Source organism: Vidua macroura, chromosome Z (genome assembly GCF_024509145.1).
Source record: "Vidua macroura isolate BioBank_ID:100142 chromosome Z, ASM2450914v1, whole genome shotgun sequence".
Classification (NCBI taxonomy): Eukaryota; Metazoa; Chordata; class Aves; order Passeriformes; family Viduidae; genus Vidua; species Vidua macroura.
In genome coordinates this window covers 31,853,441-31,878,324 of record NC_071611.1, presented here as the reverse complement: position 1 = coordinate 31,878,324, position 24,884 = coordinate 31,853,441, and the positions used below count along the sequence as shown (strand labels likewise).

At 41.3% G+C, this 24,884-nt stretch overlaps 1 protein-coding gene across 6 annotated transcripts in view; it reads right to left on the bottom strand.

Moving 5' to 3' along the window:
• The window catches only part of PDE4D (phosphodiesterase 4D), a 359,916-nt gene that overhangs the window by 42,705 nt on the left and 292,327 nt on the right, over positions 1-24,884 (bottom strand). For all 6 annotated transcript variants that reach the window (XM_054002836.1, XM_054002840.1, XM_054002838.1 and 3 more), the window contains one exon: positions 877-989. In XM_054002836.1, the coding sequence (XP_053858811.1) occupies positions 877-989 (113 nt within the window). The remainder of the gene's footprint in view (positions 1-876; positions 990-24,884) is intronic.

Here is a 24,884-nt window from a genome sequence, read left to right as displayed (position 1 = left end):
CCAAAAAAACCACAAAACAAACAAACAAACCCCCCCAAAAAAACAAAACAAAAAAAAACAACAAAAAACAAACAAACAAACAAACAAACAAAAAACCCTCCAGAAATGTACCTGCATATTTCTTACAAATCAAAATCAGGAAAAAAAGTTTACTTATGGATGAAAGATGTCGAAACTCAATTTCAAATTGCAAAACCAAAGCACATACAGACCATAGCAGATCCTGGCACAGAGTTCCCAGATAATGCAAATCCTCAGCTTCCAGGATGCAAAGGAAGTGCACAATCTGTTGCAGAAGCACACCTCTGGATGTAGGTGTCTATTGTGATGGCACTTTGGTTGAGAGCACGTTTTTTCATAACAAATAGTATTATGAGAGGTGTCATCATCATTGTTTACAAGTAGAATCCACCATACAGCTCATCTGGGCTCAGGAACTATCTTTATCACCTTTCATACTGCTTTCTACACAGTTTCTAGGAAAAATCTAGAAAAGTTTCTAGGTAATATTCTATATGGGGTTCTGTGAAAAGAAGGAGCAACTGGAGAGATAATTGCCAGCAGCCCTGAACAATCTCTTTTTGTTTTTAAACTAACACAAACAAGAAAGCAGCATAGCTTTACAAAACCTGTGTCACTTTCACAACTTGCACTGAAATTTAAAAGAATTGGTGTATAAAACCACAACAGAACCCGCTCCCGCTCCCAAGACTACGTTTGGACACTGCTTGTCCAGGTCAAGTCTCTCCGCTCGGGGCCGTTCCAGCGCCTTGGCCCCTCCGGCCGCCCCTGACCCAGCAAAGCCGCGGCTGCCGCGACCCCCCGCCCGCGCTCAGGGAGGAGCGGGACGGCGGGACCGAGCCCGCGGGCTCCTACCTTGTTCGAGGCCATTTCGCTGACGGAGTGCCTGGTCTGCAGGGTCTCCAGCTGGTCCAGGCACCAGTCCAGCTCCTCCATGGTCTCGCTAGCCAGTTTTTGGTAGGCCTCCTCTGCGAAAAGACAGGGAAAGGCGCGTTCAGTTCGCAAGAGTTTCACAGGGCTCACGGGGAGTAGTGCCAGCGCGCCCATCCTCTGCTGTCCGGTGCCCGGACATGGGCGCTGCTCCCTCATTCTGCCGGCGCGGGCAGCGGCTCTGCCCCTCCGCTGGGCCGCGCTCTGCGGAGACACCGGGGCTGCGCGGGCAAGTAACTTCGGTCCTGCCGGGCTCGCCCCTTGCCTCAGCTCGCCGCCCGCCCCGGGGCCGCTGCCGCCTGCAGCGCCGCCCCCTCGAGGGAGGTGTCCGGCTCCGCTCCGCGCCCCGGCACCGCGGCGGGGCAAGCACGGTGCGGGGCCGCACGCAGCGCGGGGCCACGGCTGCTGAGGGCACCCACAGCCATCCACTCTCCGCCGGCAGGAGCGCTGAGCCGTCCTCCCCGTCCTTCTCTTACCTACCGACCGCGGCATCATCAGAAATTAACCGGGTAACCTTTATAGAAGCGTGGGTGAAGGTGTAAGAGCACATGTAAGTGCTCCGAACAACGCCGGCCTGCCGAAGCGCCAGCTGTCAAAGCAGTGCTCAAATAACTGCAGTCGTATTTGTTGTAACCCAAAGCCTGTGTGTGTGTGTGTGCTAGAGCAGGCACAAAATATTGCATGCTGACTGTAAGCAGAAAAGAACAGATGAAAAGGTTTTGGAACTGGATATAGGAATACAATATGGGAAATGAACCCAGTAATGGTATGGAAAACCATGGTTTAACCTAAATTGCTAAATATTCAATTGGAACTGTCTTGCAGAAGTTTCAGTTAAAGACAGGAAGACATACCCTTCTTCAGCAACTCCCCAACAACAGGAAATCTGTTGTCAGTATGCAAATAATTTTAGAAAAATAATCCTATATATAGAGTGCAAGCCTCACCTACCAAGCCTGGCTATTTTTTATTCTAATGTAGATCTGAAGGCAAGAATGCTTCTCCACATTGAACTCAGAGCTGAGTGAGTTTTAGCCCAGGTATCCCGTCTTGCAAGCTGTGTATCTGAAACATCAAGTTTTGAAACTGCTGGCATGGACACATCTAGATCAGCTACATGCAAACATTCCTCCAAGGCAGAGAAATATTTCTTCAGGGCACTGGTTATGAACATCTATAACATTTCCCTTGACTTGTTTCACGTCTATAACATCTCTCTTAACTTGTTTCATATCAAATTAACCTTATTTTTAAAATGTCAGACAAGCAAAAAGTCAGGAAAAGAAATTAACTAAAATTCCTTTTCAAATGAAACATCCCAGCACGGACTACTGTCAAATAGCTCAGTGCATTACTGTACAACATCCTGGATGCTAGACCTGTATCTTTTTATGTTTCAGAACACATGCTCAGAAACTTCAAGTTCCCTCACAACTTTTAAACTTCACATACTTGTGGCTATTGCAAAAACACCCCAAAATTTTGAGTAAAGTTCACTATCATCTGGAAAAAAAAAAAAAAAAATGTAACACAGGAAGAAGTTTCAATTGAGATTAATTGGCAGAACCATTTAATGAAAATTTTGCAGTGCTTGCCACTTCAGTAAACACATTAAGCAACGCTCAACAAAAACCTTTCCCATTAAATTGTATACTCTGTCATTCAGATGCATACTTACTACAAATGCTGTCTCATCCAAAGGAATTTCCTGGCCAATAAAGCCAGGATTTCCAGCCTGTTTATCTATTGAAAGAGAATCCATGATGGTCTATAATACAACACGCATCACAGATCACAAGTTCTTGAACACAGTAAAACAAATTTGTATGATATTATTTTCCTGCTAGCCTGAAGCCTGCCCAACAGCAATTCTTGAAAATCAGATGCTGGGAACCATGTTTTTCTTATCAAGATATTCCTTCTTAACGTCCCTTCTAATATTTAAGAGAGTATGTAGATAAGGTTTTTTTCCCCAAGTATGAAAACAACAAAATAAACTCAAGGGATAAAATATTCAGGTAAAACTAATAAAATGTTTGCTATTTATTTAGCAAAAATATATACATTACCAATGGCACCTTACATTCAGGAATCTTTGTCTACTATTTACCTTACCAGTACATCTCAAAGCACATTAGAAAGCACAATCCATCACTCACAAGTATGTCACCCCCAGGTTGCTTCTCACAATCTCCCACTTCAAGACTGCCACACTTCAAGAGTCTGTGACTGCCATGGGGACCTGACTGACCACTCAGGCTAAGTAAAACTCTGATGGCCAATGCTAGGCTTAAGACTTGCTGGACTTGGCACCTCCTGACAATTCTTAGAACTCAGAGCTGTCAGACCAATCTTAAATGGAAATAAAAGGTTTTCTAAATGATGGCAAAGTACCCATCAAATAAGCACGCCTGCAGTTCTGAAGGGCAGAACAACTGTAGGAAAGCTTTTTTCTGAACAGTACCAAAGCTCTAAATTTGGGCCACACTTTTGTTGTTATACAATGTGGTGGAAAATGTTGAGGTTAACAGCTTTTCAAATATAACACTCTGGTGCCACTAAGCTAAGAATAAAAGAATAATTATCAGCTGTGCATCTTTGAGAACCTCAAAACACTGTTTCTGACTTCTCTGTTACCTCTAAGATAGCACCCTGTAATTAGATCCAGGACTGATCTACCAATAGGTTTTTTTTTTTGTTTTAGACACATGATTAATCTTCCCCACCCAGATGATGAAGTCTTAAAACATATTAACTTCTGAAAATGAGAGGCATCTTGAAATGTCAAAGGTTCTTTTATGTCTCATTAGGCTCTAATATAAGGAAGAGACATATTAACACCAGCTGCTTTAAGAATTTGCATGTTATTTTGTATATGTTTTTAGAAAAAAAGGAAGTGACAGCAAGTGTTCTCTTTTCAGTTTACAGGTTACAGGCAATTCCAATATATGTAGCTTTCAGTATGGTACATAGGGAAAAAAATGAAAGGCTAGCAGAAAGAAAAAGCTCTACCATAATCATTTGGCACTGCAAAGCTATTTTTTTAAAGCGTATTCTACTGTCTGTGTTTATAGAAGTCTTGATTCTTAGCACAGTGCCTAACACACCACCATAGATGGCTGTACTTTAACTCACATGATTATTTGGGAACAATTTCTGTTCAAAAATTTGGCAAGGAAAAAATTACTATATGGCAATACTTATGTAAAGTGTCTACTTTATGTAATGGTTTGTCATGATTTTCATATATGTTATTCTGCTACTTCTGGAGAACAAAAAGCAATATTATACTTTTCCACTCAAGTAGAAAGGCACTCAAGTGTATTTGTAGTAATCTTTGAAATATTTTAATGAATTTCAAAAGAGCAAAATCAAAAAATAAGTACAGATTCTTCATTATTGTCTGATCAGTTGAGATCATCTAAGTGACACAAAGATCCTGGAAAAGAGTTGACTCAGCAAGCACACAGTGAAGGCCTTTGACAACTTGCCTTAAAATGGGAGTGTCTTGGAGGCATGACAAGTACTCTGCTAAGCAGTGATGTGATCCAGAGAGTCTTGGCATGTGTACTGTCTTTTGGAGCTGCAGGCTGCTGGAAGAAGCTCTGAAAACCTCCAGGCTAAATGAACAGAAGATCTAACCAGAAAAGGAAAATCAAAGGTGTGCACCCCCTGATAAACAATGCTAAAAATAAACTGGTAACAACACATGAAAAGAAAGTTGAGGTTCTCAACAATTTTTTGTCACAATCTTCATTTCTCTCTTTGCATACCTCTTGAGAGGACAGACAGATGGATGGGACTGGGATAGCAAAGCCCTTATAAGGGAAGATCAGGTTTGTGACCACCTAAGGACCCCTAACATAGATAAGTCTATGGGACCTAATGGGATACATCCCAGAGTCTTCAATTAAATGTCCGATATAGTTACCAAGACACTCTTCATGAAAAGTCATGGCAGTCAGATGAGAAGTCCTTCATGACTGGAAAACAGGAAATATTGTGCCCATCTTTAAAAAGGGTAGAAAGAGTACCCTGGAAACTACTGACCTGTCAAGGTTACTTCTGTGCCTGGGAAGATCATGGAACAAATCCTCCTGGAAGCTGTGCTAAGGCACATGGAGGACAGGGAGATGATTTGAGACACCAGCACAGCTTCACCAAGGGTAAGTCCTGTCTTAGTAATCCAGTGGCCTTTTGTAGTGGACTGGCTGCATCAGTGAACAAGGGAAGGGGTGTGGATGTTCTGGACTTCTGTAAATCCTTTGACATGATCCCTCACAATATCCTACTCTCTAAATTGGAGAAATGGATTTGTGAAGTGGACTATTAGATGGATAATAAATTGGTTAGATGGTCACATCCAGAGGGTTGTGGCCAAGGACTCAGAATCCCAATGGACATCAGTGACAAGTGGTGCTGTAAGGGGTCTGCACTGGGACCAGAGTTATTTAATATCTTCATCAGCAATCAAGTGCACCCTCAGCAAATTTGCAGATGACCCCAAGCTGAGTGGTGCTGTTGACACACCTGAATGATGGGATGTCATCCAGAGGGACCTGGACAAGCTGGGAACATGTGGCCCATGGGAACTCCATGAGATTTACTAGACCAAGTGTTTGTGCTGCATCTGGGTTGAGGTAATCCCTGGTATCAACATAGGCTGGGGATGAACAGTTCCACAGCAGCCCTGCCCAGAAGGACCTGGGGGTGCTGGTGGCTGAGAGGCTGGACATGACCCAGCCATGGCACTCACAGCCCAGAGAGCCAAACGTGTCCTGGGCTGCATCCAGAGCAGTGTGGGCAGCAGGGCCAGGGAGGGGATTCTGCCCCTCTGCTCTGCTCTGCTGAGACCCCACCTGCAGTGCTGCATCAGCTCTGGGGTCACAGCACAGGAAGGACATGGAACTGCTCAAGCAAGTCCAGAGGAGGCCAGAAGCATGATCCACAAGCATGATCAGAGGGATGGAGCACCTCTCCTATGAGGAAAGACTGCGTTGGGATAATTTAGCCTGGAAAAGAGAAGGCTTTGAGGTGACCTAATTGTGGTTTTCCTGTACCTGAAGGGAACCATTAAGGAAGATGGAGAGAGGCTTTTTACAAGTGAATGTAGTGACAGGACAAGGGGGAATGGCTTCAAATTGAAACAAATATGTTTATATTAGGTATTGGGAGGAGGTCTTTATTGCAAGGGTGGTGAGACACTGGAACAGGTTGTCCAGAAAAGCTGTGGATGCCCCATCCCAGGAAGTGTTCAAAGCCAGGTTGGATGGAGCTCTGAGAAATCTGGTCTGGTAAAAAGTGGCCTTGCCCATGGCAGAAGGTTTAGAAGATCTTCCAACCCAAACCATTTTATGATTCTATGATCTACTGTGAAATTTAGACCCTGGACACCATCCCTGAATTTTCTGTCCATATTTTTGCTCTCCAGCCTACTGAGTTTGGAGCAATGGAATTGCAGAAGCAAGATTTTCAGTTTCTCTTACAACTACCATTTCAATAAAATCCTCAGAGGTTCAAATCAGTAAGTTTTTCTGTAAATGAAGATGTTCATACTTAGGGACTTAAGTGATGACCTAAAATTGAAGTGACTGATATATTTAGTCAATATTGATAGTTTCTATTAATTATAGGCATGTTAGCTCTTATTCAGCACAGAGATAGTATCCATTTTCTTGCAACTTATTTTTTTTATATCTACTGAGAAAATCACACATATTGTGACTTAAAAGGCTATTTTTAAGGAGTGTTTACATGTGTTACTGTTGATAAAATCTAATTATGAAAGACACTTTTGTTCGACATCTAGAAATTTTTGCACATCTCTCCACAATTACAGGCAAACCAATACCCTTTATCAGGTTTTAGAATGAGCATCTGGGAAAACCACTCAGCTGCAGCAGGTTTCTCAGCAAGTGTCTTTATGGTCCCACTCATAACACTCATTTTTTCCATGCTAGGAATATCTCCAAGTTCTTCTTAAGGTAAAGAAAATATTCCTTGTACATGTTAGTAGCCTTACACATAGAGACTATCGAAATGACAAGGATATACTGCTTTATACAAATAGCACTAGCTTTAGGCTGTGAAAACTGCCTTATCTCCTTGAACAGAGAAGGTAGAAACTTTCAAGTTATAATAGGAGGAAAATTATTAATTCCAGTTATGCTCAAATTGTCAAAATACTTGATTATAGTTACATAATAAAAAAAGGAGTGCATAAAGAATTGTACAAACAAAACACCCCTTAAATGAGGATTTAGGAAAAAAGTAATTTTTATTCCTGAAACAGATTTTATTTCTCTCATGGTCTTAGAACAAACCAAATATCTCATGCAACAATATCTCTGCATACTAAGATCTATGTCAAGGGCAAAAGGATAAAAAGTATATGTTTATATTGTTACAAATCCAGGTAACAGGGACACTGCAGATATCTAGGAAGAACTTACTGGGCTCTTGAAACAGGCCTATAACACTAAGTATAGAGTAAATAAAACACTTCTGATTCCTTTATAACAAAGAACTGTATCATTAGGCTCTCACTATGTGGCTTGGTTTCTCTGTGTGGGACTGCTAACTTGTGCTGGCTTTTTTTTTTTTTCTGTAATAATTTTATGTATTTATTGGAAAAAAACGTCTGGAACAAAGTTACTCATACTGATATAAATTGCCCCAAAGTCTAGACGAATTTCTGCTTGAAGTATTTGCAAATTTGTCTAAACAAACAGTCTTGAGATGCCATACTAAGGCAGAATATATATAAAAAAGTGTTTTCTGTTGAAGCCAAGCAGAAAAACATGCATACAGTACAGACAGTATATTTAAATTTATTGCCTCAATGACAAAGCACACCAAAATTTTGCAGTGTGAATGTTTAAATCCACTCTTTTCTATTATCAAATATCCAGCAAGGCCAAATGAATGTATTTTTGTTACCACTTATCCCTGCCCAGTGCTCCTTTCCCCTCTGATCAATTTGGCAAAGTACTAACACATTCCTTACTCCACTGCCTATAAGAATTTGCCAGAAGCACCACTGTCACTTACTCACTGACAAAAAGAAGTAAGCCTTTTCATCAAGCAATCAGTTGCCCAAAATGAAGAAAAAGAAGGAAGCTCTTGATTTTCAAGTAGCTCATGTAGCACCATGTCCTTTTAATGTATTTTTATTATTTTTTCATGAAAAAACTTAATTTTGAGAAAAGATATGTTTCTTTTTAAAATCTCTTTTTCTCCCAACACCTATGAAAGAATTGTGTCAATTATATTCCTTTGTCAACAAGGAGTTCAATAATGGATTCATTGCTCAAGTTGCTTTCTTATCCTATTTTTATATCATAGAAAAAATATTTCTTCTAGTGGAGAGGATATATCCTCAAATCAGTTTCCCCTGTAGCTGTAAGCCAGTTTCTTTCCAAGAAGGATACTGCTGTTGATTCAACATAATGACAGAAGTGAAAGATTTTCAAAGTGGAACAAAATCAGAGGCAATAGGCACAAACTAAACAGGGTGCTCCCTCTGAAGATTGCAAAACTTTCACTGTGATGGTGACTGAACACTGGCACAGGTTGTTCCGCGGAGTCTCTATGCTTGTAAATCTTCAAAAGGCATCAGGACATAATCTAGGCAACCAGCTACAGCTGGCACTGCCTAAGCAGGGGGATTGGACTATGTGGCCTGCAGAAGTTCCTTTCAGCTTCCACCATTCTGCGATTAAATTAGCAACTGAGAAAAAAAAAAAAAGCCATTTTTGCAAAAAAGTGTGTAGTTCAAATGGCAATGTTGTCATGTTTGCAATTCTGTAATAGTCTTGGTTCCTGCTAGAAGGGATCAAAGGATATTACACACTGTTTCCATCAGGTTTTTGCTGAAGAGCTCTTTTCATCTATATTGATATGGACATTATGATGAAAAAAAAGAAATAAAAATCACTAAATGTAAATGTGTAAAATTTCACTATTAAAAAGACCACAGTTTTGTTTTCCTGCTTTCTTAGGACATATAATCTGAACACAAAGGAACAGCTCAAGTTTTTATCAAAAACTGCTCATTAGAAGTAATCAGCTTCACTTTTAAGCAGATTACTATTGGTTTTGCCTGAGATGTCAATAGCTGAAAAACCTAGCAACTCTGTTCTGCAGCAAAATGCTTATTATCAGCTGGAACTTGCTTAGATCAAGCTGAAATGTGAAAATTGGGGGTTTCATCTGTGAAATAATATTATATCTTTTATGTGGATTTGAGTGTCCTTCAGAAACTTTACAAATACATATTCAGATATCACTGTGGAATAAAATAAAAATAAAGTTATTGGTAAGTACCAAAGCAGATAAAGTCTGTTTCCTTAAGCTTTTGTGTCTTTTTGTAGTTGACTTGACTGCTGAACTCCCTGACATGCAGTGGTGCAGACTGAGCTCATACTATAAGAAAAAAAAATAATGCCAAAGTCTAAGAAATGTTTAATCTGTCTTTGTCTTTGCCAAAAAACCTGAGTAGAATTCATGGTGTCTGATAAGGTGGGAAAACTGAATGAAAGAGTTAAGGCATTCACTTTGGCTGTTCTTCATATGACTCCTGTGGTGTCTAATAAGAAATGTGCTCAAACTGCATGTTGTGGGTGTTTGTTTGTTTGTTTGAGGACAGCGTTAATAGGCTCTTCTATAAATTCACCATTTTTGCAGGGTTTATACTTAATACATTTAATAAATCACTACCTCGCTATCAGATTTAGCTGGCTGTGGTAAGTGATTTCAAAAGTTAATAAGTGGCTGTTGGTAATACACACCTATTTCCTAAGGGAAGCATTCTAAAATGTCACATTGTTTTTGGTGTTAATTCTAATTTGAAACAGAGATGCATGATACTGCTAAGATCAAGTAATTTAACTGATGGCAAGACTGAGCAGAGAGAGGTTTTATCTCAGAACCTCAGATATTGCAAGAGAGCAGAAAGTTCTCAGCCTTGCCCCAGCTGTGTAGCAGGAAGAATGCTTTCTTTCCAACAAAGCAAAAGGAGAAATACAAGAATACACAAATTCAATCATCTTTATTCCTGAAAACAGAAGAAAGGGCAGTAGCATGAATGAACTTTTCTTCTTTCTTTCTGTGAAGCTCTTCTTCCCTCCACACGCAATTAGCTGTTGTGTTTACATAGCACAGAGGGACTACACTTTTTCACTCTTCCCTAAAATAAGAACAGAGGCAACTGGCAAACATCCCTTTTAGCTTCAATATTTATTTAGTTTTTAAAGCTTTGTTCCCAGGTGAAGTGGTGTCTGAATCAGCCCTTGGGTTAACAGCACACTCCTTATCACTGAACTCTCATGCTCTACTAATGACAATGGAAAAATGTGAAATTCTTGTCTGAATGGATACTCTTGACAGATTATTCCCAGTGAACAAGTGCTGAATCAGGCCCTTGCTCTACAAAAGGTACAGATCATCTCCTCCATCTCTTGTAAAATTCCATACTTCTCTGTGACAGTGCTGAAGAAGTGAATAATCCTTTTGCCTAAAAGTATAAGACTAAGATGGTAGATAAACTCTAGTTTTAATTAGGTAATTCTAATAGAACTTTTACTATTGTCACCAGTATTCTTATAATCTCCTTGGTTTTAGCATAACTACTTATAAATATATTCAAAATATTATTCTAGTAGTACTCAAGAGATGTATTCAGGATTAGATGGTACAAATCCATCAAAATTCGGGGTCTTCTCCCCTCTTTTTTTTTCTGTTAATGTTCTTCTGATATGGATAAATAGGAAGCTTCTCCCCTTCTAGACCTGCAAGTGCCCAGTATAATTTTTCTTCTCATTTTGCTTTGTGTCAAACCACAGGATAATATAAAAGACAAAGAACATAAAAAGTAAAAATCAAAATAGAAATTAAAAAAAACCCAACCCAAGTAATATGATTTAATATACAAAACACAAAATTGAATCATGGAAGTTATCAAAACTTTTTTTTTTAAAGAAGGAAAAGAAAAAAGTAACCGTTTTAGTCCCAGTAACATTCATGTGTGGACTTCAACATTTCCAGTGACTGCATTTTAAAATCAAAATAAAATGTCCTGAGATCCAGGGGCCAGCACCACTTTTCTCCTGAAGAATTACAGCATCAGCAGCTGATTGGAGCAGAGCTCCTCTACATGTTGCTGGTGAAATCAGTTCACCCAAGAGAAATGTAAGTCTTTAAACATTTTTCAGGAAAGCATAGGCATTTTAAATGTCATCAGTCATCAGTTAAAATGCAAGTATTGGGAAATAAGATACATACAACTTTTAAACTATATTATTAAGCAGGCAACTCCAGGATGGATCCACCACGGGCCAAGGCTGAGTCTGTCAGTGACAGTGGCAATACCTCTGGGATAGTGTATTTGAGAGGAAAAAAGTTGTGCAGAAGCAAATTGTGGCCAGAAAAGAGTGGGGTGAGGATATGTGACAGGAGTAGCTTTGAAGACACCAAGGTCAATGCAGAAGGAAGGTTAGGAGATGCTCCAGGTGCCAGAGCTGAGATTCCCCTGCAGCCTGTGGTGCAGACATGGGGAGGTAGCTGCAGCCCGTGGAGGAGGCCCATGCTGGAGCAGCTGGATGCCTGGGAGTCAGCTGTGACTCCATAGGTAACCTGTGCTGGAGTAAGGTCCTGGCAGGGACCTGTGACTCTGTGGGGGACCCGTCCTGGAGCAGGCTGCACCTGAAGGACTGCAACCTGTAGAAGCAACACATGCTGGAGCAGTTTGTGAAGAACTGCAGTCAGCAGGAAGGGCTCACATAGGGGAAGTACACAGAGAATTGTCTCCCATGGGAGATATCCCATGATGGAGCAGGTGAAGGAGTCCTGTCTTGAGGAAGAAGCAGTGACAGAAACAATGTGTGATGAACTAACCATAACCTCCATTACCCACTCCCCTGCGGCACTGGAGGGGAAGAGGTAGAGGAAACTGGGAAAAAAGTTAAGCACAGGAAGTAGGGGAAAGGTGGAAAGGTGATTTTAAGATTTTGAGATTTTAAGATTTGAGTTTTAATTCTCATTATCCTACTTTGATGTGATTGTTAATAAACTAAACTAATTTTCCCAAGTTGAGCCTGTTTTGCCTGTGATGGTAACCAATGAGTAATCTCTTTCTGGCCTTATCTCAACCTTTTGTTAGTCTTTCTCTCCCTGTCCATTTGAGGGAAGGAGTGATAGAGCAGATTTGCTGGGCACTGGTGTCCAGCAGCATGCACATCAAGCTTATTGTACCTGCTAGAGGGAAGTCCCCTGTTGCACCCTGGTTTGGGTTCATATTAGAGGTTCTGATATATGTTAGTTAGCCAGTTCTGTGTACCCCTGTGCACTCCCCATGTTCCCCCCCCCCCCCCCCCCCCCCAGGGTGGCCCACTCCGGGTCTCTTATCATTAGAGCATCACCCTGACAGTCCTGTAACCACCCCCCTCTGCACTCCGGAGAGTTCGGTGTCTGTTACCCCATTCCCGCAACCCCATTCGCCCGGAGCCCCATGTCCACCCCTGTCACATCCCCGTTGGTTACCCCGGTCCATGCCACTCCCCCTTGGCCCACCCCCTATAAAACCCCATGAGTTCCTTTGTTTGGGGCCATTTTGTCCACATGGTGCTGGGGAGCGAGTCGTGGCTCTCCACCGCAGCTCCCCACGGCAGATAAAAGCTCTCCAGCCAACCACGCCGACAGAGTGGACAATTCCTTCCTTCTTTGTCTTGTCCCTCACACACGGCAGCAGAACGCGGCCAGCCCACCCCGGTGTGCGGAATGCAGCAGCGCCTGGGACCAGCGGCACCCCAGTCCCACCGAGAAACAACGCCCGTGCCAGGCTCGCTGGAGCTGCCTGGGACCAGGGAAGAACAAAGCAATACTGCAAGTGGCATCCAGTGTAGGGGCCACAGCCAGCACGAAGCCACCGGCGCAGGTAGAGATTCACCGCAAAGCACTGGCAAGCCGTGCGGACAGCCGCTGCTGCCGCTACGGGGCCACGCTGCCGACCAGCGAGCGCTGCCACCCAGCTGAGCGAGCTGCGGTCTGTGCCGAAACAGTGCTTTGTGCCGGACTGAAAACAGTAGCGCAGACTCCCTGAAGTAGTACATCAGTGAAATCTCCACCACCCCCGAGGAAAGCATGCAGTGTTTCCCTGCGTGGGAGAGGAAGCGCAATTTTTCACAGCCACGGAAAGCCGAAGAGAAGCCGTTTCCCAGGAGCCGAGGACCTTGCTTGCAGTTTTTGTTTGCGGAGATTCAGGTTTGCTGAGTAATTAGTGGTAGGGATGGACCCAGCTAATACTCTCCTTCACGTGGGTGCGCTTTGCCGCGTTCCTGGGGCAAGGGGATGCGCAGTGCACAGTGCGAGCGGCAGCCACTGGGCTCTTTCACCTTTTTTGGTTTTTTTCTGCTTTTCCTGCAATCAGGGGTGAGGTTGGGTGGGTGGAAATAGCATGGGGACCATGCTAACCACCCAACAGAAGAAATTCTATACCCAAGTTAAAGAAATTCTATTGGTGAAGGGCCCCTATCCCAAAAGTTCTGTTAAAAATTTTGTTCGATGGCTGTGCTTTTCCTTCCCATGCATTTCCGCGGAGGACGCCCACAAAAAACAGTTCTGGGAGCAGGTGGGAGCAAATGCAAGTTAGCGGAGGGAATCAAACGCAGGGATCCCTCCGTGAAAGATTGCTTCCTTAAGCTCCATGTGTTAATTTGGGAGGTTGTAAACGCAGAGAGCGTGCTGGACGCGAGCCAGGAAGGGAAAAAGCCATCGGACAAAACTGTTCCCCCTGAACCCGTTTCCCCACCTTCCTCTCCTACCCCTTCTTCCACTAACTCAGGTGCGCAGGGGGGAGTACTCTGCCACTCTAAAGCGCAGGGCAGCTCCACAAACGTGGACCGTGCTCCTGGCTCCCCCGAGCCCCCTCGGCGCCCCCGCCTTAGCAAAATTGGCCACTTTGCTGAGGAACTGACCCCAAACCCTTTTTCCAATCCCTTTTCCCCAGTTAAGAATCCCAGTTTTGGTGCTACCCCACGCAGTTCTGTTTCTCTGAATCCTTTTCTTTGTTCCCCTGAGGAAGCTGCTGCCATGTGGTCAGTGCCTTTGTCTCCACAAGATGGAGGATGGCCATGTGGGGGGGCCACATGTGGGCCATTCTTCTTCCCACAACCCCTTTCTCTCCTTTGTTCCCAGTGTCCCCACCTTTGACCCAACCCCCTCCTGCTTCCCTGTGGGTGTGGGCACCACCCCCTTGGGAGATAGGTTACTCCCCCACCCACTGTTCCCCCTCATGTGGGCAGTCCCTCCAGTCCTTTACATGTTCTTCCAGTTGCATCATCAACCCCGCCCTCTCCCTCCAAGGAGAGCTCTGCTATCTCCGCCCCACTGCCTCAGGAAGGGGACAGCCCCTGTCCTGTCCCCAGTGCCCTGCCTCCATCTTCCCATGGGCCCCAGAGATCTGGGGGGGGGAGAGGAGGGAGAGGGGAGCGGGAGTCCCCGCCCCTGCATTCCCATGGTTCCTGGAGACCCAAGAGGGAGGGAAGCAGGGGGAGGGGGGAGCAGGAGCAGGTTTCTGAGCCTTTAGCAGATTCCATGGATCGGGTCAAAGGGACAGTTGAGAGGCATGTAGAGGGATCAGAGGTCCAAGACAAGCTTGTCCCAGAAACAACATCCATGAATGCTGAAACACAGCTTGAGATCCCAGAAAAGCCCAGAAACCACGTGGTCGCCTTGGCTGCTGTGCCTCCAAAGAACTTTGCTCCAAGGCAGTCTCCATCGAAACGCCAATGCTTCCACTGTGATTGGAAGGGACATTTTGTAATCCAATATCCATTTTTTGGGAGGGCACCCCCAGGGACAGCGGGCGGGATGGAGGGGAGGGAGACCCCACTTTCCCAAAAAACTGAAAGAGGAATGCTAATTTGCCTCGTGTAAAGATAAAAATAAGGCAGGCCACAGCACCTCAAGGGGAGCTGTGATTTATCAAGTAGTGCAGGTGGTGAGTCGCAACATCAGAGTGCCTGTGAGTGCAGCAGATGACCCCTCTAACCGGGTGGTGGCATCAAACCACAGGCGCTGCAAGGAGAAAAGAAATTCTACATCTCTTTAAAAAATGTTTTTTCCCCAAAGCCACAGAAAAATCCCCTCAGCTACCCCAGTCTGTTTGTGCCCCCAGTCCACGTGTTTGTAATAAAGTTGTTGTCCCAGTTCCCCTATCCCCAAACACCCAGAGAAGAGCCAGTCCCAGCATCATCACAGTGAGCCCTTTCCATCTGCAAAGGGCAGACGCCGCAGCAGCAGAAGAAAACACCAGGAGAAGAAGCTGAGTGACCAGACAAGCAGCAAAGACGACCAAACAGCCATCCTTTTTCATATATTGAACAACAGGGACATGTTGCATCCTGGGTTTGGGTTCAGGTTAGGGGTTCTGATATGTGTTAGTTAGCTGGTTCTGTGCACCCCCTGTGTTTCCCCTCCTGCGGTGGTCCGCTCTGGGTTACTTACCATTGGAGCTCACCATGCCAGTCCTGTAACCACCCCCTGCCCTCTCCGGAGATTTCGGTGTCTGACATCCTGTTCCCGCAACCCCATTCGCCCCGGAGCACCGTGTCCGCCCCTGTCACATCCCCGTTGGTTACCCCAGTCCACGTCACACCCCCTGTAGCCTGTCCCCACTGGGCAAGGGGGACTTCTGCCCCCCTTGGCCCACCCCCTCTAAAACCCCATGCGTTCCTTTTTTTGGGGCCATTTTGTCCACACGGTGCTGGGGAGCGAGTCACGGCTCTCCACTGCAGCTCCCTGTGGCAAATAAAAGCTCTCCAGCCGACCATGCAGACGGAGTGGACAGTTCCTTCCCTCTTTGTCTTGTCCCTCGCGCACGGCAGCAGAACGCGGCCGGCCCACCCTGGTGTGCAGAATGCAGCAGCGCCTGGGACCAGCAGTGCCGCGGTCCCGCTGAGAAGCTGTGCCCTTGCTGGGCCCTCCGGAGCTGCCCGGGACCGGGAAAAACAATGCAACACTGCAGTCCCCGATATGAGGAGTTAAAAAATACCAAATATAGTTATGATGAGCATTTTCTTTGATTATTTTGGAAGTCATTGTGGTAGATAATGAAATTCAATGAGGAATATAGGAAAGGATTGAAAAAGAATGAGATTAGCTATAAAACAAGAAGAGGTGCTCAATTTGGTCAGACTCCATAATGAGACAATGAATTTTCCAAAAGGAAAAATGGTATAAACTGGAAAATAGTCATCAGATTATAAAACTTTTCAACTGGAAAACAGCAGCAAAAACCACAGCTCCAATGAATTCTCCAATGTGCATAACTCCCACTGACTGCAACAAACCAGAATTTCACTGAAGTGTCACTCCAGAGTTATCAGGAGTGATAGAAGGACTGATTAATAGAGACTGTAAAATGACAGTAGTGGTTGTGTTTTCTTTTTTGACCTCTTAAGATATGGCCTCACCAGTGCCCAGTACAGGGGGACAATCTCTGCTCTGATCCTGCTGACCACACCATTGCTGATCCAGGCCAGGATGCCATTGGCCTTCTTGGTATCATGTTCAGCTTGTGTTCAGCTGCTGTCACCAGCGCCCTCAGGTCCTTTCCAGTCACTCTGCCCCAGCCTGTGGCACTGCCTGGGGTTGTTGTGACCCAAGGGCAGGACCTGGCACTTGGCCTTGTTGAACCTCATGCTGTCAGTTTCAGCCCATCTATCTCACATCTCCAAGCCCCTCTATAAAGCCTTCCAATACTACTATCCAACATGATGTGGGTAAACTTACTGAGGGTACACTAAATCCCATAATTCAGATAATCAATAAAGATACTGAACAGGATTGGGCCCAATTCTGAGTCCTGAGAAACACTGCTAGTGACCAGAATCAATTAAAAAGTGATTATTAAAAAAAAAAAAATCTTTAAGAAAGCTTATTAGAAACAAACACAGCAATCTAGAACAAGTAGCTGAATGTTCTGCTATAAGAAACTTTAAATCAGGCTTTGATTATCAGGTAAATTCTCTTAACCTCTGTGACACAAGTATTGTTGTGACTCTAGATTGCTTCTTAATGAATTTTGCAACCTGCTTTAAATATGGAAGAGTGTTCTGATTTAAATTCTATTTGGTCCAATGTAAAGGTCACTCCTTTTTTTAAGGCAAGGAGAGTGTTTTGTATGCAGAGGTATAGTTTTAACACCTTATCTTCTAAAACACAGTACATCTCTGCAAAGGAAATAATAGAAAAATAAATGGCTACATCTTAGCCAATAGATAGACATCAGATTTTAATAGTGGAACACTGATTTACTGTAGGTGAGGATGTGGCCTGTAGCTTACATTTGTTTATACAAATGAATTCAGCCTCAGGAGTAAGAAGATAAGTCTGTAAAGTTAGACCAGCAAACAGGTCAAGCCATGTGTTCCAGCAAGTTTAGACAAGTGGTCAAGGCATTGAAATGTGAAAGCCAAAAATGAGTTTTACATAATCTACAAAGTTACCTCATATTACAAACCTTAAAACAGTTCATTGTCATCACAACATTTTTCTCATAGAGAAGTAACAGTGCCTGAGCTTGGTTGACTGCTGATGGCCCTGCTTGCCAGGCACAGGAAGCTGGTGAACTGCAGCTTGGGCCACCCTGGTGTGTCTAACATGAAGAGTCACAGAATGAGGCTGTGCTGGACTCTGCGCTGCAGAGCTCATGGCAGGAAGGTATGTGCTGTGTAGAAAATCAGATAATCTGATTTTCTCCTCTGGGATGGTTCAGTCCAGTAAACTACATGCACCTTACAGTCATCAAAGTCACATATTTTTTACCTCCTGCCAGAGATGCTTCATAGAATCATGGAACAGTTCAAGTTGGAAGGGACCTTTTAAAGATTGTCTAGTCCAAACCTCTTGCAATGAACAGAGACATCTTCAACTGGATCAGTTTGTTTAGAGCCCTGTCCAACCTGAATTATTCCTACAGAAATTCTGTCCTGTAAAATTCTGAGGCCAACTCATAACTTCTAGAATTCAGATGATCTTTGCTTTGACTATGGATAGGTAAAGACCTAAGTAGTTAAAAATGTTTGGGCTTTTCATTGAGGATGAGGACAAATGCACCTTCAATCTCTCCCATCCCTTTAAGTTGAAGGAGAAAAATATTAGAGCAGCGTTTAAAGGAATATGTATAGATAAAGAGTAGGAGAAGTACATAAAAAAAGTTTAGTGACAAGAAAACAAGATAGATTTAACCCACCAAAGAACTCTAACGCTACAGATGACAAATCTGAATTGGCAGAAGACCGCTTTTGAGAACACTGCTGAAGTTTAATAAATAGCATGTATATAAGGATATAACAATTCTTTTACCAATCCACAGAGAGCTCCACAATTACTCTTGTCATCCACCTCCATGTGCCAGCAAAGAGGTTTTTAGATTTAGTAGAAAACCACAAGAATGACAGCCATTAGAAAAAAAAATGGAAAGAAAAGGACTAGGATTAATTTCTTTATATTCCAAAGAGAACTCTGTCTATACCTGGAAATGACAATCCTTTCTCACGTGCTGCATGTAGCATGCTCAGTAAATTTGTAAGGAGAAAGCCCAAAGGAAGCTCAGCTTGCTGCTGCAGATTAATGAAATGCTTTGAACTACGGGCAATATGCACACCCAAATTATATAATGTAATGCAATATTTGAGCTGCTCCACACAGTAGAAGCCAATTATTTTTGGCAAGCATCCTCATCATGCCTTCCAGCTCCCCATCCTTAACACGTAGATTATTGTCACATGAAAAGAACCCAGACAAAAATTTTATAATTCCTTACAGATGAAGATCAAGTGGAATAAATACTCAACATTTTTGAGTAAGATTTCGCATAAGAGTAGCATTCATCTGCTCACAGGTGTTATCAGTATAGCTTTTTGCAAGCAAGAATAACAGCTGAAAATTCAGTTTATCTAAATTTATGGTGCCTATGAGTCCAGTGACTTTTTGTTTTACTACAGAGAAATAAAGTGAGACAATGGGAAATATGAATTACATTACATGTAAAAATCAAATAAATATAATTATTTTCATGGACTTGTACATTTCTACAGAAGTTTGGTCACTAACTGGTTTAAGATAGTAATTATACATACTACAGTAATGCTAAAGGAGTTAAAAAAACTGAACATCAAGTCTCTACTGATACTTACTGAAGAACATTACGTTAAGACACAGTCCACAATCTAAGCTATCTGTACTCCAACAGAAAGGCATAGAGGGGGAAAATAAGTTATGAAATCTATACCATATACCTTGTTTATCCACAAGTGTGACCAGAGATCAGATCTCTGAAATATTCAGCTCAGGATTCCACCTAGGAATCACAGTTATCTAGAAGTAATGTGATTAAAAATGATTCTCAGGTACCCTGTTAGCTTCAAAAGCTTCTTCTATTTTTCCTTCATACAACAAGAATAATTTTGGAACACAATTTGACTTGCATCACCAGTTACACAAGAATAATTTTGGGGCAAAATATGACTTGCAGCTAAAGTTAATATAGTAATGACGACAAGCTCTCAGAGAAAATAAAAGACATATCTAACTCAAGTGTTCCATAACACTGCACCACCAAGGGCTGTGATACTTGAATGACAGTCTTCACTGTACCCAAAAGAGCAAAATGTTATGCTTGGGAAGGGAGCAAGTGTTTAACTTAGATCTGCTGCAATAAATAAAAATATAGGAAGTTTCTGGTTGAGTCTGCTAGGGAATCAAATTTAAAAAATAAGATCTTCTTGCTTATCATAAGAAAACTTTACTATTAGCAAAGCAGTTAGAAATTCATGATGAAAGAGAATGTGAGAAGAAATGCAATCTCCCTAGCATTCAGGTGGACTATGGTAAACTGTGGCATTCACATTCTCTGGACAGAGACACATAATTCTGTCTGTCAGGAGAAGCACAGGGAGAAGAAGAGAAGACAATCTTTATCTCTGCTCCTTTTTTCCTCCATGTGGAATGTGGTATGGAGATTGTTTACCTGAAGTGATTGCTTGATTGGATTCCGGTGAAGGTTGTTTGGGTTCAATGACCAGTCGGATCCAGCTGTGTCTTGGACTCTCAGCAGAGAGTCACGAGTTTGTTAGTAGTTGATAGGTAAATAAGAAATAAGTATGTAGAATAGGATAGTCTCTCTTTATATAGTATATGAATGTATATGTAATGTAGTATAGTTTTAATAAAGATATCCTTCAGCCTTCTGATCTGGAGCCAGACATCATCATTTCTTCCCTGTCGGGGTTGCCCTTTTTTAGTATAGTAAACTTGTGGGTGGCTCTGACCAACAAAGGTCACGATTTGTTGGTACAAATACAATTAGCAGCTTACAATATAGTTATCAGCCATGAGTCCTGCATCAGATCTGATAAAAAAATCAAAGGTTGGGCAAAGCAGAAAAACCCACATTGTTGCCACATTGTTTAACATGATAAGGAGGGCTGTGCAATTAGCTCTGTTAGAAAATGAAATTTATTACTAAGAAGGAAAGGATATCAGATGATAATATTTTTAATCAACATCATCCACTCAACAGAAGTCCTGAGATGCTTGGGCTATGCAGCCACAAAGTGACAGAGGAGGAATATGCTGAAGGAAGTGGGCTCCTAAAGGAATTTTGCTCTCTGTTTTTCCATGGAGAAATTTGGAATGCAGAAAAACAGACAGTTCTGTCATATTTCTTTTAAACTCTAAATTATCATTCCACCAGAAATAGATTAAACTTATTTCAGCAAAATTTCTAATGTTTGCTGCACTTTTTAAAATATTTAAATATAAAATGATATTTTATAATATGTCACTTAAGCAGGTATGAACTTTTGGATGGCGATAAGAGCACACTACTCAACATTGAAGAACAAGTCCAAAACAAAAGTGTTTCTTGGAACCAGGGTTTGTATTTACCTAATCCATCACAAATGAATCTCCTACCTACTGAAACTGGTCCTGAATTATACAGCTGGAAGTAGAAACTTTTATCATCCCACAACAGATTCAAAAATGATTCAGTCCTAATACGTAGCTAAAGCACATTTCATGTGATTGTAGCTCATATTTGAAATTATTTTGGAAATCTACAGACAACTATTACCCAAAAGGAAAAGGTTGTCATGGTGAGCTCAGTACCACTGTATATCTGACATCATTACTCCCACAGATGAGTGCAGCATTGGGGCATGTCCTTAGATCCTCACACTTGGTGATGTCCTGAAAAAGACCAAGGTTAATTTTCCCTTCAATCATATTTTCTCTCCTACTTTAAGATAAATGAGAGCAGTTTTGGCTTATTCATGATTTAAAATAATTTTGATTACTTCTGTTTACTATTTTAGATGCAAATAATTCAGCTAATATCTTCAACAGTTCTAAGTTGCTCCCAAAATTCAGCACTGAATTTATAATTTTCTTACTTTGCTTTCTTTTTGCTTTTTACATTGACATTGGTTTATACTCCCTTCATATAAACTACAAAGGATTTCACTGTGCTGCTGTACTTGACAAATATCCATTGAGAAGTGCTTCACAGTCTGCCCAGATTAGCATTTTTAATCATTATAAATAGACTGGTGTAAGGACAGTCAATGAGTCTCTAATATGCATAAACATTCAGAATCACTCACCCAAATTCGCGACATCTGTGGCAACAAAGTGCATGAAGGTAGTCAGTGGTGAGATGTTAAGAAGAAAAATCCTGTGCTCCACACTATCATTTAAAGATTTGAGACCAGTTTATCACTGTGCATCGCACACATAAATTCAGTCTGCCCTGCCATGTCTTTCTAAATCAGAATCACAGAAGCACAGATTAAGCTGAGCTGGAAAGAACCCACAAGAATCATCAAGTCCCACTACTGGGCCTGCACAGCACCATCCCCAAGAATCCCACCACATACCAAGAACATTGTCTATTACTTTTACTTAAACGTTAATTGCAAATCTCCATGAACATCCATGAATGGTGTGTAGTCAAGTTTAACATTAATTTCACCTTTGCCTCAATTATGAATATCCTTTAAAAAGGATTTTAGCTTCCATTATATAAACTTTTTTTTTTTTTTTTTTTTTTTTTTTTTTTTTTTTTTTTTCTTTTTATGAAAGACTGATATATAAATTCTCACCAAAGAAATATAAACTATTCTTCAAGTTCCTGCACTCCAGCCAGGTGATACTCAAATAAAGGTTTTCCCAGAAGGCTATTTTTTTATTTCTCAGTCAGACTATAATTAAACAAAGATAAAATATACAACAAATGTACTTTTCTGATTCCATGTGGAACCTCCTTCATTGTGTGAAAGATTCCTAACAGAGCAGTGCATACTGCAATATAATTAAAATTTGGAATCCCACAACAAGTATTACAACACTAATGAGGTAAATAATAATGTCAGCCAACATCCTCTGCTAAGAAGGTTGAAAGAGTAAGGGATAATAGATGTGAATAGACTTCAAAGAGAATGCCAAGTTCAAATATAAACAAACCTAAAGCACATAAAATTTAAATTAGGGCTTTGCAGTGATGTCATGTTGCAGTATGATGTCAGCCCTGAAGAAAACAAGGTACAGGCAGAAAAGTGAGGCATTTTTGTCCAAAGCCCACAAGAAAGGACTGTGTCTTTCCAATAAAACAAAAGAAAATTAAATTAAATGCAGTACCCAGGGCAGGATGCTTATTATTTTTTAAGCTATTACTCTGTAAGTGGCAGCATATTCATTTCTTTCTTCTTCTTTGTCTGTTGGAGCTCACTGACACAAAAGGAATATTTTTGGAACAGTTAATGTAGCTCCATGCACATAATGCCAATGAAACAAAAGGATGTTATTGATTTTATGGTTTCTTTCCAGCTGTGTTTTTGATGTTCAGATAAAGTACCTAGGAAAAGTAGTTTATTCTTTTATCACCAAGTTAAACTCTCTATAATGACCTTCATGGATGCCTAATGGTTTTTTATTGTTGAACATATCCTGAGCTATTTCATTATTTCACTGATTATGCTTACACAGCCTGCATACCCCATTTAGCTATTATTTCTCTTATTGGAAATTATGAAAAACTCATAATGATTTACAAGGAATTCATGTATTTAACTATCAGAAGTCACAAATAAACATTAAACATGCAGTTTTATTCTTAAAGTTTCCTTGAATTCAAAGTCAGAGCTATTTAATAAGGGCACAACCCTAATCATTATTATCTTTAAACAAAGTCACCAAAGAACTTTAAATTGTACGCCTGGCTAACAATGAGGCATGGCTTTTCTAATTTTTCTCAAAATATTGCCAAAAAGACCCTAGATTTTATTGTTTATATTGATTAAGTGTAACTTACTTTATGCTTTAAAGCCTATTGCTTTTTCTTTTCATGTTGTTAGCATTGATTTGCAGAACCTAATAGTTCAGGCTTGTACAGGCAAATCTAGAAAATAAATAGCTCCTCTTATGAGGTATTACATGTGTTAACCTGATCAGTAGGAGACCTGTAAACATCAATGCAATTCCAGTAAAAGTAACAAAAGCATCATTAAGGTACAAAGAAACATGTTTATTAGATACTTCTTAGAAACATTTTCAGGGCTTTCGTTAGAATATACCCAGCATGTGCTTCATGGCAGCAGGATCTGGCAACTGGCATGACCTTGGTCATAACTTTCACCAAGAAAATAGATAACAGAACAATTTCAAAACTTTGTGAAAACATTAATATAGACCTGATCCCCCTAACTTGCTCAGTCTCTGTATGTTCACATTATTCATAACACCCCTCTTATGGCTACTTCTTTTCTAATGTGCCAAAAAATTAGCCATTTGTATTAGGGTTTAAATACTTTACAAGATGTCTTTCAATCTCATTCCTGACTCAGTCCTGAGACATTACTTATCTGGTCTCTTCACCTTTAAACTGTGACATTTGCGATTCTACTGCAGTTTCACACATGCAGGGTCTTATCTATATGTTAGCAAAACTATACCGTTCTTACTGAAATTATGCCCCTATGTTCCAATTGCTGTTATGTATTTAAAACTGCTAAATTGAAAACTGCTGCTGTTTTGTGTCAACTGCCTCTCATGCCAAATAATGCCATCAAAGTGATTTCTTATTCATAATTTCATCATTCCTTTCTTCTGAATCTACCCATCTTCTTCCTTTACATTCTAATAATAATAAAAGCCTCTTTGAGACACAGACCAGCAGCTATAGCTTATTAGTACAAGCCCTCATCTAGGCCTGGAGCTACTTTACTGGTACAGTGGTACTGACAACAAAAAAGGAGACTTCTCTTGTTATTAAATCAGTGATGCCAACAATCAAGAACATCAGAGTGTGGACTCAGGCACCTTCAGAAACACTGAGAAGTCCCATTTTAAAAAGTTGATTAACTACAACTAGTAAATTCTTCCAATACTAAAATATTTATTGTTTTTCAGACTTTAGTTGGAATGAGTTAGTCCTGACACTGCAAATTATAATCAGGTAACAAAAATATGTCAGCCTAACATCCTTAGTATTTTGACTTTTTCACACAGAAGGTCCAGCTAACTTCACTGCTTCTGTTACAGCCTTCCTACCTCTGATTGTGCAACAGGATAAATAGTCAACATCCAGATTTAAAACAAAATCTTCTAGGATGCTCATGTTAACTGTTAACTCTGTTCTAGATTTAAACATCTGCATAGGACAGAACTGGTGGAGGGCCAAATGTACAGAAATTATGTATGTGCTCATTATTTTCCCAAGTTGACTATATCAGCAATATTCTTTTACAGTGTTTTCCTTTTTAAAAAGCAGGTAAATCTAGAATTGGTAATCCTTTAAGAAAAACTGAGTGTCTTTCTAAGATTCTGATTCTGAAAGGTAGCAAAACACTTTTGTGCTGTTATCTTTCAAAACA